The sequence below is a fragment of the Acanthochromis polyacanthus genome, chromosome 9 (genome assembly GCF_021347895.1).
Source record: "Acanthochromis polyacanthus isolate Apoly-LR-REF ecotype Palm Island chromosome 9, KAUST_Apoly_ChrSc, whole genome shotgun sequence".
In the NCBI taxonomy this organism is placed as follows: Eukaryota; Metazoa; Chordata; class Actinopteri; family Pomacentridae; genus Acanthochromis; species Acanthochromis polyacanthus.
The window spans coordinates 14,017,309-14,031,600 of record NC_067121.1 but is presented as its reverse complement, the minus strand read 5'-3'; the positions used below and the strand labels follow the sequence as shown (position 1 = coordinate 14,031,600).

Genomic DNA, 14,292 nt, shown 5'->3' with positions numbered 1-14,292 from the left:
AGTCGTCGAGGCGCGCGACCGTAGCACGCGCGCGACAAGGGTTGCCGTGGCAACTGCAACCCAACGTAACGTCTGTTTGTTTAAAAGACCTGCAGGTAGTGTGGCGTCCGGGGGAGAGAGTATGCGTTAACTGGCAACAGAAAGAAATGCTGGGTTTTGTAGTTCGAGGCAGGCAGCTGAGTTAAAATAAGTACGAGTTTCTATAAGAAGATGGAGTTTGAGACGACGGAGAACGTGCGCTCGACGCCAAGTCGCCACGAGAAAAGTTTGGGGCTCCTCACGATGAAGTTTGTCAGTCTACTACAAGAAGCAAAGGATGGCGTCCTTGATTTAAAAGTGGTCAGTGGGTTGTTTAGCTGAACATTAATCGGTGTTTTGTGGTACCAACCAGCAGATGTGAACAAAGGGCTGTCGGTCACAAATGGGGCCATCAGGTGCACTGATTTAGTTAACAGGTGGACGAGCAAGCCGCCATTACTGGCCTTATCGGTAGTGGGTCCAGTAACATACAAGGGGAACCCGAATGTACCCGTTTTGAAGGGATGTGTCTCGTTACCAGTTTGCAGTCAAATGGTTAATGACAATAAACTAGCCTATTCTGAATATAGCCCCCAACATGTTATTTGTTGAAATAGTGCTTAAAGTCATGCTTCACATTGGCTTCACAGCGAGTACAGACCAGCAAGGCCAGGGATCTTACACTGTGTGCCATGGAATTAGTTTGATTTAAGATGAATTACACAGCTATAATATGTAAATGTGCTTAGGATATACTTATTTTCATAACTTTGATAACAATTTAGGTGACCTACCCTTTAAATAGACCAGGAGAACAGATGCTGACAAGCTAAATTCACCTATAAAGTCCCTTTACACAATGCCCAAAATAAATAACTACTAATAATCAGAGCAAATCTGCTGTCTGTGTTGCTGACACAATATTCTGTCCATAGCCTTACGATAAATTATCTTACAGCAACTCTCAATAAAACAGTTAAATGTGTTTTAATTGCTGCTTGCCATTATTGTTCTAGATGAGAATCACGTGTATGGACATTAGTGTTACTACTGCAGGTATCCTGCTGTGAGCCTGTAAAATGGAAAAATCTCTGCAAAACATCTGAAATGTATGTATTTTGACTTTAGTAAGCAGATCAGACTTTTGTAAACAGTAAAATACTATCCCAATATTTTTGATGATTTATATTATTTTTGAGGACTTTTAACATGTTGTGGGAATCATGGATGAAAAGATTCATGTCCATTTCTTTATTATTCTAACCTTAAATAAATGAATAAAAATAACATTAAATAAAACTGTTGCATCAGTGGTTTCACAAATTCATGCTATCCTCTTTATGACAGTCATGCCTTTTATGGTATTTCATGTGGTAATACTACATCACATTTTAAATGTATTGCAGAATGATTATTGTACTAAAAATTGATGACTGAAGATTGAATATTTTGTACATGGTGAGACTTAACTGCTCACCACTAAAAATAAATCTTATAAAGACTTCAGTTACAGAACCAAACGTCAGCCTAGCAGCTTTCAGCATTTTGATATGAGGCTTTATTCTCCTCAGACCAACCTGAAGTTTTTTTATTCTGCAAATGTACCCTTTTTGCATCAATAGTATGGAGTTTTCCCTCTCTTCTTGCGTGCCAAAGCTGGGTAATGTTTACACAGCAGGTTCTTCAGACCCGTTCCCTCCTCCCTCCTCCCCTGCTTTTGTATGAATGTCCTCTTCTGCCAAAGAGTTTGATTTGCTATTTTTGCAGCTTGATTTGCTAAATACTTCATTTACGGCTTTGTTTGAGTCTCATTTTTTCCCCTTCATGCAATGTTAGCCACAGAAACTCTCTCTTAATGTCTGGTGAAAATGTCTGTAACTTGTCAACAAAGTTTCATCCTAAGCTGCTACTGAGTATGCCCCTTCATGGAGGTGTCTGTCTGAATCAACAGGCTGCAGACAGCTTGGCAGTGAAGCAGAAGAGAAGGATATATGACATCACCAATGTGCTGGAGGGTGTTGGGCTGATTGAGAAGAAGAACAAGAATATAATCCAGTGGAGGTTTGAAAAAAAAATTTCATATTGTAGAAACAGTGAACGTTCTTACCAGCGCTTTTAATTGGCTTAGGCTTCAATAAAATTGCTTGTATGTAACATCTTCCTCGGTTAAGCCTTTTAAGCAGATGAATTTAAAAATGTACTCTTTCTCTAATATAGAGCAAATATTAACTAGCAGTAACAAAAAAATTATGTCATTTGACTCTTTTATCCTTTCCCTTCCTCATGTGGAGGGGGGAGAACAGAAGCAGCCAAACTCAGGAGGTGCTGGAGCAGGTGGAAGTTTTAAAGGCCCAAATATGTGAGCTCGAGGCTCAAGAGAAAGAGCTAGATGACCAAAATGCCTGGCTGGAAGAGAACATTGAACACTTCAATCGCGATCCCATCACCAGCAAATATCCTTTTTGACATCTGGAGGTGGTTTGCTTTTGCTTATTTTAAGACTGTTCAGTTTTTGTTTAGAACAGGTCAGCAGTTTTGTGCATCTCTTTCTTCACTTCACAATTTTTCCACACAATTTTGGAATGTTCAGTAGAACAGTAATTCTACTTCTACTTTCACCTCTCACACAAGACATGTTGTAAAATGTTAACATTCATTACACTTTTTAAAAACCCCAAAAATCAACTCACTGCTCTCACATTAAGTGCTTAAAACATCTGATATTGAATCTTTGATGCCTTTCCAATGAAATGTCATTTTGTGCACGTGTGTTTTTTTGTGTGTGTGTGTGTGTGTGTGTGTGTGTACTGGCTTTCTCTACAGTTTGTAGTTCTCGTCTTCTTGGAGGCTCATTTACTCATTTCAGACGGAAAAAAATCCCTCCTTTATCCTTCTAACGTTGTTTGCTTATTGAACAGAGAAAACGCTATGGAGGAGGATTATAAATATAATTGCTATTGTCAGTGAAATCACAGCCAGGCTAATCCTGACTTGCACAATGCTCAGAGTCTTGTTTTTCCAGTTTATTGTCTGCAAAAGTAATCCTGCTTCCTTAACACTTCTCCACTTATAAATTTGTGACACATGAAGACATCTGCAGTGCTTTCAGTGGAGACACTCTTCTTGCTGTTGTTGCTCCTACTGGAACTCAGCTCGAGGTGCCACTGCCTGAAATGGTAGTTTACTTTGCTGATTAGGATATACATTTTTTTGTCTGCTCTGCACTGATCACGAGTCACAAGAAAGCCAAGCATTTACTAGATTTATTCCTTATTTCTCTGCTACAAAAGGTTATAACTTTTAAGAAAAAAGGGCTTGCCACTGATCCACAAGGTCCTTAACACATGTATCTGCTTATTCTTTACAAGCTGGCCTACAGTGCCTATCATAAGTATTCACCCCCTTTGATGTTTTACCCGTTTATTGCTTTCATAAATCAATCATGGTCAATAAAATTTAGCTTTTTTAACAAAAAAAATATTGGAAAAAACTCTTTAATGTCAAAGTGAAAACAGATTTCTATAAAGTAATGTTAATGAAAGAAAATTATATAAATGAAAATAATTGTTTGCATAATTATTTACCCTCTTCAAGTCAGTATTTAGTAGATGCACCTTTGGCTGCAATCACAGCAGTGAGTCTGTGTGGATAGGTCTCAATCAGTCTTGCACATCTGCCCACTGCAGTTTTGCTCCATTCTTCTTTACAAAACTGCTCAAGCTCTGTCAGGTTGCGCGGGTATCAGGCATGAACAGCCCTTTTCAAGTCCAGCCACAAATTCTCTATAGGATTGAGGTCTGGGCTTTGACTCGGCCACTACAGAACATTTACCTGGTTCTTTTTTAACCATTTCTGTGTAGCTTTTGCAGTATGTTTTGGATCATTGTCTTGCTGGAAAATAAATCTTCTCCCAAGATGTAGTTCTCTTGCAGACTGAAAAAGATTGTCCCCCAGGATTTCAGTGTATTTTGTAGCATTCATTCTGCCCTCTATCTTTACAAGCCTTCCAGGTCCAGTTGCTGAGAAACATCCCCACAGCATGATGCTGCCACCACCATGCTTCACAGTGGGGATGGTGTGTTTTTGGTGATGTGCGGTGTTTGGTTTCCGCCAAACATGACGTCTTGTCTGATGGCCAAAAAGCTCAATTTTGGTGTCATCAGACCAAAGAATTTTCTTCCACTTGACCATGGAGTCTTCCAAGTGCTTTTTGGCAAACTCTAGTCGAGATCTAATATGACATTTCTTCAACAGCGGCTTTCTCATTGCCACTCTCCCATAAAACTTTGATCGGTGAAGAACCCGGGCAGTAGTTGCTACATGCACAGTCTCTCCCATCTCAGCAGCTGAAGCTTGTAACTCCTTCAGAGTAGTTGTAGGGGTCTTGGTGGCTTCTCTCACTAGTCTCCTACTTGCACGGTCACTCAGTTTGCAAGGGCGGCCTGATCTAGGCAGATTCACACAAGTGCCATATTCCTTCCATTTCTTGATAATTGATTTCACTGAACTCCGGGGGATGTTCAGTGCCTTGGAAATTTTTTTGTAATCATCCCCTGAATTATACTTCTCAATAACCCTTTCCCTGAGTTGCTTAGAGTGTTCTTCTGTCTTCATGGTGTAATGGTAGCCAGGAATACTGATCAACCACTCTCTGGACCCTTCAGACACAGGTCTTTTACAACTCAATCACTTGAAACACACCCACACAACTCAGGTGATCTTCATTTCACTAATTGTGAGACTATTGGCAACAATTTGATGGACCTCTATTGAATTAGAACATTAAATTAAAAAGCGGGTGAATAATTATGCAAACAATTATTTTTATTTATATAATTTTCTTTCATTAACATTACTTTATAGAAATCTGTTTTCACTTTGACATTAAAGAGTTTTTTCCAATAATTTTTTTGTTAAAAAAGCTACATTTTATTGACCAAGATTGATTTATGAAAGCAATAAAAGGGTAAAACATCAAAGGGGGTGAATAATTATGATAGGCACTGTATGTGTGCTGTGACACTGATCAACATAATGTTACTAACTGTGTCATATTGCAGTGTCACTGCTCCAGAGCCATTGTCAAATTTCAAATGTCGAGTTCAAATAAATAGAATAACTGCTTGAATTCTTTGAGTGAGACACTGCAGAGGTGGTGTATGTTACCTTAGATTTACAAACATAGTGGGCTTAAAGGAGAACTTCCCTTTTAAGACCACTCAGGGGCCATAGACGCAAGCTGTGAATGGGATGTTGATGTCTTGTTAGCAAGAAGTTTCCCATTTGCACACCCAACAGATGCAGCGTAACTCATGTATTCTTTTGGAATACTTTCTGGCCATCGTATGGATGCATGTCCAGTATTATTAATTTATATTCCGTTATAGTCTGTTTTTCTTAGCTGACACCATCCTCCTACATCTGTGAATGAGGTAGCTTGTTGTAAAACCAGAACAGTGAGCTTAAAGTAGCTAAATCTTTCATAGAGCTTAGGGAAACCTAATCATGTAATAATTATCTATGGACTTGTCACTACAAGCTGCTTGTATCACATACTAGCAATTGGTCTGTGGTGTATATAAAATAGTGATTATAGTTGCGCTATTAATCTTTAAGCTCTTTGACATGGTTCTGTCCCAAAGGGCCAGGCTGGTCAGAAGAAGTACCAGGTGAATCTGCGCAGCTACTCGGCTCCCATCCAGGTCATGCTCATCAACCGGGATTCAGACTCCACAATACCTGTGGTGTTTCCTGTACCGCCAACTGACAATATCTGTCCAATGCCAACTCCACCCAGCACCCCTGCCAGCCTGCAGAGGTTCCCTCTTTCCATGTCTGCAAGCTCCACTTCCAACACCACCACCTCCTTCTGCAGCCAGGACTCTCTCTGCTCAGACCACCAGGTGGTGCTGCCAGAAGACAAACTGCTGACGCCATCTTGCACCCCTCCTGATGTGCAGATGGGTAAGGACATGGGCTTTGGGATTACACATATAATTTTATTTATTTTTTTACATGCAGTAGAGCTTTAAACATAACATCATGAAATTCATAAACCACCCACAAGTTAGAAATTTTACTAACCTATACTAAACATGCCTCTCAAAATATCCGGTAAATAATTGCCCATAGAGAAAAACTATGATTCAACCAATTTTGCAGTTGGTTGGTTGTGGGGCTGTTGAAGTACTGCCAAAGACTTTGTCAAATTTCCTTTTAATTTTTTTAAATTTTTATTTTGTGTGGGCATGTACTGACGACGTTTTGCTGCTTTCATGTCACGTGATAGATGTAGAAGATTGGAAAGATTCAATATTCATACAGTTTAACAGACATGGTAATTTTTTTTTCCTCCTTGCAATTATTGTTATATTTAAAATCTTGTATTGTTTACATTCATCTTTACTGAAGCATTGCAGTGTTACTTGCCACATTATCACCACCTGTAGATTACAGCAGTAGTGTGAAACCATAACCCGCATTTGCAACAAAGTAGTTGGCACATTCATAAATGGCTCGATATTGGTGTTTGACATCAGGAAAACCACAGTGTATCTTTTAAGGTGTGAGAAATATGCACCTTCATTCTTCTTAATGGTACACTCAAGTGAGTGACCTCATTTCATTCTCAGCATAGCTCGACCCAATTTCAACCTTAGCAATGACTTAAGTCAGAATAAGAGGAAACACCTAAATGTGTGTGCTGAGCCTTTAAAACCATCAAGAGTTGGTAGAGTTGTTGGGGAAACAACACTATCACTGACAGGGCTGTGGTAAAATAGTAAAAAGCATGTGTAAAGGTGAAAATCAGACTGAACTTAAACTAGCCTATGTAAACGATTGATATTGTTGGTGTGGGTCTAGCATGAATAGTTTGTTGCTTTGGATGTTGCTGCCACAAAGAATTGTGAGAGGGTATTATTCAGGCATGTCATTGAGAAATTACCAAATAAGTGAATCCTTGGAAGCGAGGGAGCGGAGCGACCGAGCGGGGGGGAGGGTTTCGAAGGGGAGCGGGGCCCCCCTCCCATGCAAGAAACCTTTGAAATTTAAAGGCTGAAATGGTGCATTCTGGTGAACTCTGACACCTACAATTCTTTAAACATGAAGGCTTAAAAAAATGTCTGTATGGGACCTTCTAGGCACCCCCCAAAAACAGCACAAAGTCATGTTAATGTGATGAAACCAAATATTTATACTGGATTCAAATTTGAATGAGCCACATGAAGTCATCACTATGTGTGCTTTCCGATCGACCATGGGAGTGAGCCTCTTTTGTTGAGGAACTTGTGGGGCAATGCCACTGGGTTGTTGCAAGCATAGACATAATAAAGAGTAGACGCCGCATCAACCGCTACTGTCCATTGGGGCTGACGAGCGGTAGGGTCGCCATCTTGGTCAGGTCAGCCGCTCCACTCAGCACTGTTTGACAGCGCATTTAATCCATCTTAACTCTGAATATTAAACTGATTTTCACGCGTTTTTATTTTTTTTCTGCAAACGTCATACATGTAGCTATGATACAGGACAAATGGTTCGGCGTATTTTAATATTCATAGCGGGAATAATAGATAATAATAATAATAGGTAATAGAATATTCTGATATTAAACTCGACTGTAGACAGATATTTTGCAAACACTGTAAACACACACACTAATATATGTTAGAGAAGCAGATAATGGCAGTAAAGTCAATTATTTTAATAATTTGAAGAGACAATATATGATTACGCTATATATACATATATAAACAAAATACTGACTAATGAACACATTTCTATATAAAACAATGTATATATATCTACAGTGCCTTGTGAAAGTATTCGGCCCCCTTGAACTTTTCAACCTTTTGCCACATTTCAGGCTTCAAACATAAAGATATAAAATTTTAATTTTTTGTCAAGAATCAACAACAATTGGGACACAATCGTGAAGTGGAATGAAATTTATTGGATATTTTATACTTTTTTAACAAATAAAAAACTGAAAAGTGGGGTGTGCAATATTATTTGGCCCCTTTACTTTCAGTGCAGCAAACTCACTCCAGAAGTTCAGTGAGGATCTCTGAATGATCCACTGTTGTCCTAAATGACTGATGATGATAAATAGAATCCACCTGTGTGTAGTCAAGTCTCCGTATAAATGCACCTGCTCTGTGATAGTCTCAGGGTTCTGTTTAAAGTGCAGAGAGCATCATGAAGACCAAGGAACACACCAGGCAGGTCCCAGATACTGTTGTGGAGAAGTTTAAAGCCGGATTTGGATACAAAAAGATTTCCCAAGCTTTAAACATCTCAAGGAGCACTGTGCAAGCAATCATATTGAAATGGAAGGAGTATCAGACCACTGCAAATCTACCAAGACCCGGCTGTCCCTCTAAACTTTCACTTTTACTTTTAATCCCGCTATGAATATTAAAATACGCCGGACCATTTGTCCTGTATCATAGCTACATGTATGACATTTGCAGCAAAAAATAAAAACGCGTGAAAATCAGTTTAATATTCAGAGTTAAGATGAATTAAATGCGCTGTCAAACAGCGCTGAGTGAAGCGGGTGACCGGACCAAGAGGGCGGCCTTATTTCTCGCTGAGCAGCAGCCCGAGTGGCGTCTACTCTTTATTATGTCTATGGTTGCAAGTACACATCACCTGTCCCGTATGTTTGGTCCTGTTGTCGCGTCTCTTCCCTCCGCCGGGGGAAAAAATTGCTGGGCATTTGGTGGTTAGAGCGCTTTTCGTACAATTTCCCAGCATGATTTTTTGTTTTTATGTGGTCTATCAGCACTTGGCATCCTCTGTCGCTGTGTTTTGTCTCATCGTCACACACCATGCACCTCGCTTTCCCAGCTACATCTAACTTTCGATAATGCTCTCCAATCGTTGTTTCCAACTCGTGCTTTTGCCAGCGGACTGTTGACAACTACGTGCGATCCAACCCTATACCCCTTACACCCTATATTTTTTTTCTCATCGAATTTGGGCGATTCACGTTGGATCTCAAAATTGATACCTCGATACGCGAATTTTCGCGGATCCGTGACCAAATAACATGCCTGATTATTTCATTTTCTTTCCTTAAGTACAGTCCAGTGTATCCTATGCTAAAGGAGATGAGGAAGGAACCATTGAACCAACCACATTTCCCTAGCATTTAGAGAATTTAAGCAACCCTTTTCATGGCTGCCACTTACAGTAGGTACAAACGAATGACTTCACTCAGTTATTAACCTTATGAAGCAAACAGAACATTTTTCCTCAACCCAGGGCCGTGTCTAAAATATTTTGTTTACTCTATTGTACACCACATAGAAAAACAACAGTGCGCATGACATTGGTTAACTGTCCCGTGATGCAACACACTACATTTTATGAATGCCAAAAAGGCTGAGTATGATGATTCAAACTCACTAGACATATCTGAAATCTTAATTTCCTATTCACTGTTGGCTGTCCATTATGTATGGAATAGATAAGGAATGAAGATGATAGTATTTTAAGACAGCTCTGGTGTGCAAGATTGCTCAGTTGTGTTAATTGAGCTGGTGAAGTCACAACCTAAAAGTGTTTGTAGAACTGAACTATCAGCACCTTGCACTCATGCTGCATTTTCTGCTGTACTTTATTTGAGTAAAACTACTTCTATTTCCTGATTATTGTTGCACTATAATGACACAAAAATATTTTGGCTTCTTTTGAGGGTAAAGAAACTGAGAATCCCTTTCAGTAAAAGTCAGTGTAATGCAACACATTGAGCAAGAGCTATTAGAGTTGACTTTTTTTTGGTCCCCACACAATGTGCATTAACAGAAAAAACATCCTTCACCAACATGAATCAAGAGAGTAAATAGGGCCCTTCTTAACTCCAGTTACTGTTGTCATTATAGTTTTAGTTTTGTGTCAGTCATAAATGTTTTTGAACATCTATGATGACTAATGCATGGATTGTTTTAGTTTAAACAATGTTTCTTGTGTAGACTTATGGCAATAAATGCCACTGAAATGAGCCTATTGGAAAAACACACCTTCTGTGTATGCTCACTTAGCTAAAACTGATGCAGCAACATTCTAGGATGAAAATTAAAACCTCTGCTTTCCTGAACTCTTTACCTTACTTACCTTAATCTCTAAAGGGTCCATCTGACTTCTGTACATAATACCTTCTATAATGACTCCATAATGAGGAGAGCAATACATGGGTAAAGCAATTAAAAGGCCACCGTGTTATAGTCTGTTACAGTTTTAGACAGACAAGGACATGTCTGTCTAAACAGAAAAAAGCACATGACATGTCAAGTGAGAGAAGAGAAAGAGAGGGTGAGCTGAGTTTTAGTTGTGGAAAGTGTTTTTCCTACAAAAGCCCCTTTCTAACCAATACTCCCTACTCACTTCTAGAATGTTCCATATTCAGAAAGGGTCCGCCCTTCCATGTTACTTCCCTCTGTGTTTAAAACGGAAAGACAGACAGAGACAAACAGAAGGGTAACCTCGCTATTGGTTTTGTAAGAGCAATTTTTCTGTAAAGGAGACATTTGTGGATAGAAATTTGACTGAATCCATGATAAGAACTATTGTCTGTTTGCTTAGATGATGATTTTTTAACAGCAACACTGCTGTGGACACTGAGAAAAATACATATTTGTGGTATACATTTTATATACTTTACATTAACTATGTTGCCCTGCATAACCTTTGCAAAACTGTTCATCTGTTCTCACACCATGTCGTGGGAACTGATTAATCTGAGGCATATTTTTCTGTGTATGGGACTAACCACTTCCATGTTTAGAAGTACTCTTATGAGATCAAGATGAATCATTGTCATGCTAACTGTAAATGAAACTGGGTAAGAAAAGGTCATAGCACCGTCAAAGTGAAACTCAGTGAGACATTCTTTCCAGGAAAAAAATGAGGAATTATCACAATAGTAACACAAAATACATTTTTTTAGAATGATTTTTTAATGTTACCCGGCACATTGTTGGCAATAATGATAATCCGGTGTTTGCATCATGACTTTTGTATGTAAGAAGAGATGTTTGTAGATTTTTTTAAATTTAATTTTCAATAGATAAAATAATTGCAGATTTAAAGGGAGTTATGTATTGACCAGAGACAGTGACCTCCTGGAGTCCATATACTAAGCTAATCTAACTAGCTGCTGTTTGTAACTTTGTATTTACCAGACAAATATGTGAGTGGTGATGTTGTCCTGTAACCTTTTTGTGTTTTTGGTACCACAGCTGCCCTTTGCTGTTTGTAGGTCCAAATAACTAACCCTGTGCTATACACATAAGAATTCTTGTTTCGCCTCTTATTCTCCCTGCAGAGTGTCACAGTCAGCAGATGGACCTGGCAGGCCCAGAGTTCCAGTCCATGCTGGACGTGAGCAGCCTGCTGAAGCTCAGTGCTGCTGGAGACCACATGAGGAACGTCAGAGAAGGTGAGACAGTGGGATGTGCTCGCAGTTAGTCCAAGTAGTTTACTTTGTAATTGCATCCAACAGTGAAGCTCGAGGGCAATTTATTGTGTGCTTTCACATTATTTCAGTTCTTGTTCTGTTGAGACCTGAAGATCTAAACTTGCTTCTTTTCTAAATTATTTTTCTAATAGGGTATTTACTACTGAGAGTAAATGACTGTATCATATAGAGAATAGAGCCCTTTTTTGGTCCAGATTTAGCTAATCCCCATAAAGCTCTGTACAAGAATTGACTTGCAAATCATCTCCAAATACAATCCGGACCCATCTCACCCCATTAAAATGAGATGTGTGATTTAACAATCAAGCTATCCAGTCACTCACTTTGGTTTGTGTGTAAATTGCATTATTTTACTTGTGCATTTGCAACATGTAGAAACATGAGCTCAAATGTTTATTTACCATATCCTATTTGGCAGAATTGATCACCCACATTGTTGCTACTCCCTAGGCTCCCATTTCATTGCCCTTGAAGTTGCTGAGCAGTTGAAGAATATCTTTCACAGTCTTGGTTTAAACTGGGTTCTCCATTTTTAAATCATAAATCCAACCAGGAAAGACTCTTTCACTTGTTGCACTCAATTTAAATAAATACTGCAGACCACAGTCATTTTAAGTTCGGATTTCTCCAGTTTAAAAAAAAAGTTTTTTATTGCATTAAGTTAATTTTTGCCTGTGCATTTACTTGTAAATTATATAAATATAATTTTGACCTGTGCAGTTTTTGCAGATTATCTGGTAGGTACCTAACCTGGTGTGGGGCTCTGATACAGATATTGTAGTGTATGCTTTAGCGTATTTAAATTGATGTTACACAGACCATACGGTTCAACTATACTTTGAAATAGAAAATGTTTTTAATTCTCTTATAGGAGCTGTTGACCTGATTGATGAACTAATGTCTACTGATGGTAAGCATCATAACATGGCTTAACTAACTCCATAAATTGTGTCTGTTTCTTCTTAATTGTACTATAAGGCTAAATCGCTGCATACTACTTTTCTCCCTGGTGGAAACCTGATGCATCACGGATGGCTGTGGTCACAACTGTGCTCTGTTGTGCACCTTTAACCACATCCACCAGTGATGTCATCAGGTCCTGGAGTATACATCACTGCAGCAAGGTGAGAAGTTAAAGCTCCAAAGGTCTGCAAAGATGAAATTTTCAGCGTTTCAGAGGGTGATTTTCCTTTAGATGACAACCTAAGGGAAAATCTGTGCTAGTGGTTCTGTGAGACTGCTTGGAGCCAGATGCTAACATCAGCATTCTAACATGCTCATGATGTAATTTCTAACACATTGATGTTGAGTTGATAGTGTCTACCATATTCATCATCTTAGTTTACTATGTTAGCATGCTATCCATTTGTAAGTAAAACACAAAATGAAGCTAAGGACAAGGGGAATGTCATTGTTTGCAGTTAGTCATGAACCAAAGTATGTGACTTTTTAAAAAAAACTGATCAGTGGATCATCAGTCATTAGCATTCATCATTAGGGCAACATATTTATTTGTACCAAATTTCAAGGCAATCCCATCTATCAGTGGTTGTATTACGTCGCAATCAAAGTGACAATTGGTATGCTCTTAGCATAGCTGGGGACTGATATATGGTGTGTGTGAGACATGATTTTTCCAGTGTTCCTGCTGAATTCTCTTTCTACATACAGGTATAGACTACAGCTTCAATCTGGATGACAGTGAGGGAGTGTGTGACCTGTTTGACATGCAGATCCTCAATTACTAATGGCTGACTGTGACTGTGCTGCACGCAAATACAATCTTGAGGTACATTTTGCCTCACTTCAAAGATGATTCAATAGATAGATAGTTTTTCCTATTATGTTACAGTTGCAATTGATGCTTTAAAACCGTTTTATCAACTTAAAGGAATCGACACATATCTTAAGTGCTGTGCATTAGACAACTTCAACATTCAGTTTACCACATTAGCCTCTTTCCAACAAAGTGCCTGAATGAATTTACCATAAGGTATTTACTGTATGTAGCCATTAGCCATTTTATCTCCACTGAGACTTTACTGGTTTAATGGGTAACATCTTCAGGATTTTAGATAAATGAGGTGCCTCAGTGGAGGTGAGCTGTGACAAATCCTTCAGCTTCCTGCTGCACTTTTCTATGTATCTTTGTGTTTTCTGCCATCCAGGGGAAAGCCTGAGACTTGAAGGCAACTGCTTTACTTTTTGCAGTTTATCAACTTTTGGGACTGACAGTATTTTGCTTTAGTTGATATTTACAGTAACTTGTAACATGTTCAGTATTGACTTCTTTTTAAAATTTCAACATAGGGTTAAACTAGTTTAGGATATGTAAGGAAACTTTCTTTGCATGTAAACCAATCAAATCCATAGTTATATTTCAACAAACATTTTGTTTTGGTTGCATTTTGTTACCTTGTTCTTGTGAAAATGCAAAAACAAAACAAAAAAAAATCTAAATTATTGTGACACTGCCATTTTAGGCCACTTTTTGTCTTTTTTCCTCTATCATTACAGGTATATATTTGAATAACTACTATTTTTTACTTAATTTAAGAGAAGAAAAAATAATTATTGGTTCAAGTTTGTTAAAACTGATGCTAGTTAACTGCCTTATCCAGAATTTAATTAATTAAATTTGCCATATTTCTGATCTGAATTCTTAAATATTACAAGCCCTGCATGGCATTTTTGTATATTTATATTTCCTTTGTTGTTTGTGAAAAGAAGTAATGTTTTTGTAGCACATTTTTGAAAGTTTTTTTTTCAATAAATTGATTTATTTAAGACAT

The 14,292-nt window shown here is 38.4% G+C and overlaps 1 protein-coding gene across 1 annotated transcript; it reads left to right on the top strand.

Moving 5' to 3' along the window:
- Positions 1-11: 11 nt before the first annotated feature.
- Positions 12-13,344, top strand: e2f5 (E2F transcription factor 5). The gene is made up of 8 exons (XM_022217235.2): positions 12-339; positions 1,970-2,079; positions 2,310-2,471; positions 3,086-3,194; positions 5,661-5,982; positions 11,348-11,461; positions 12,372-12,410; positions 13,172-13,344. The coding sequence occupies exons 1-8, from the start codon at positions 211-213 to the stop codon at positions 13,246-13,248; spliced, it is 1,062 nt and encodes a 353-aa protein (XP_022072927.1). The 5' UTR covers positions 12-210; the 3' UTR covers positions 13,249-13,344.
- The last annotated feature ends 948 nt before the right edge of the window (positions 13,345-14,292 follow it).

What these genes read in the sequence shown, in the direction of transcription:
- e2f5 (XM_022217235.2), top strand. Translation starts at nt 211, where the DNA reads ATGGAGTTTGAGACGACGGAGAACGTGCGCTCGACGCCAAGTCGCCAC. An exon ending in AAGAATATAATCCAGTGGAG is followed by an intron (nt 2,080 to 2,309) that starts GTTTGAAAAAAA and finishes CCTCATGTGGAG; the next exon opens with GGGGGAGAACAGAAGCAGCC. An exon ending in CCCTCCTGATGTGCAGATGG is followed by an intron (nt 5,983 to 11,347) that starts GTAAGGACATGG and finishes TTCTCCCTGCAG; the next exon opens with AGTGTCACAGTCAGCAGATG.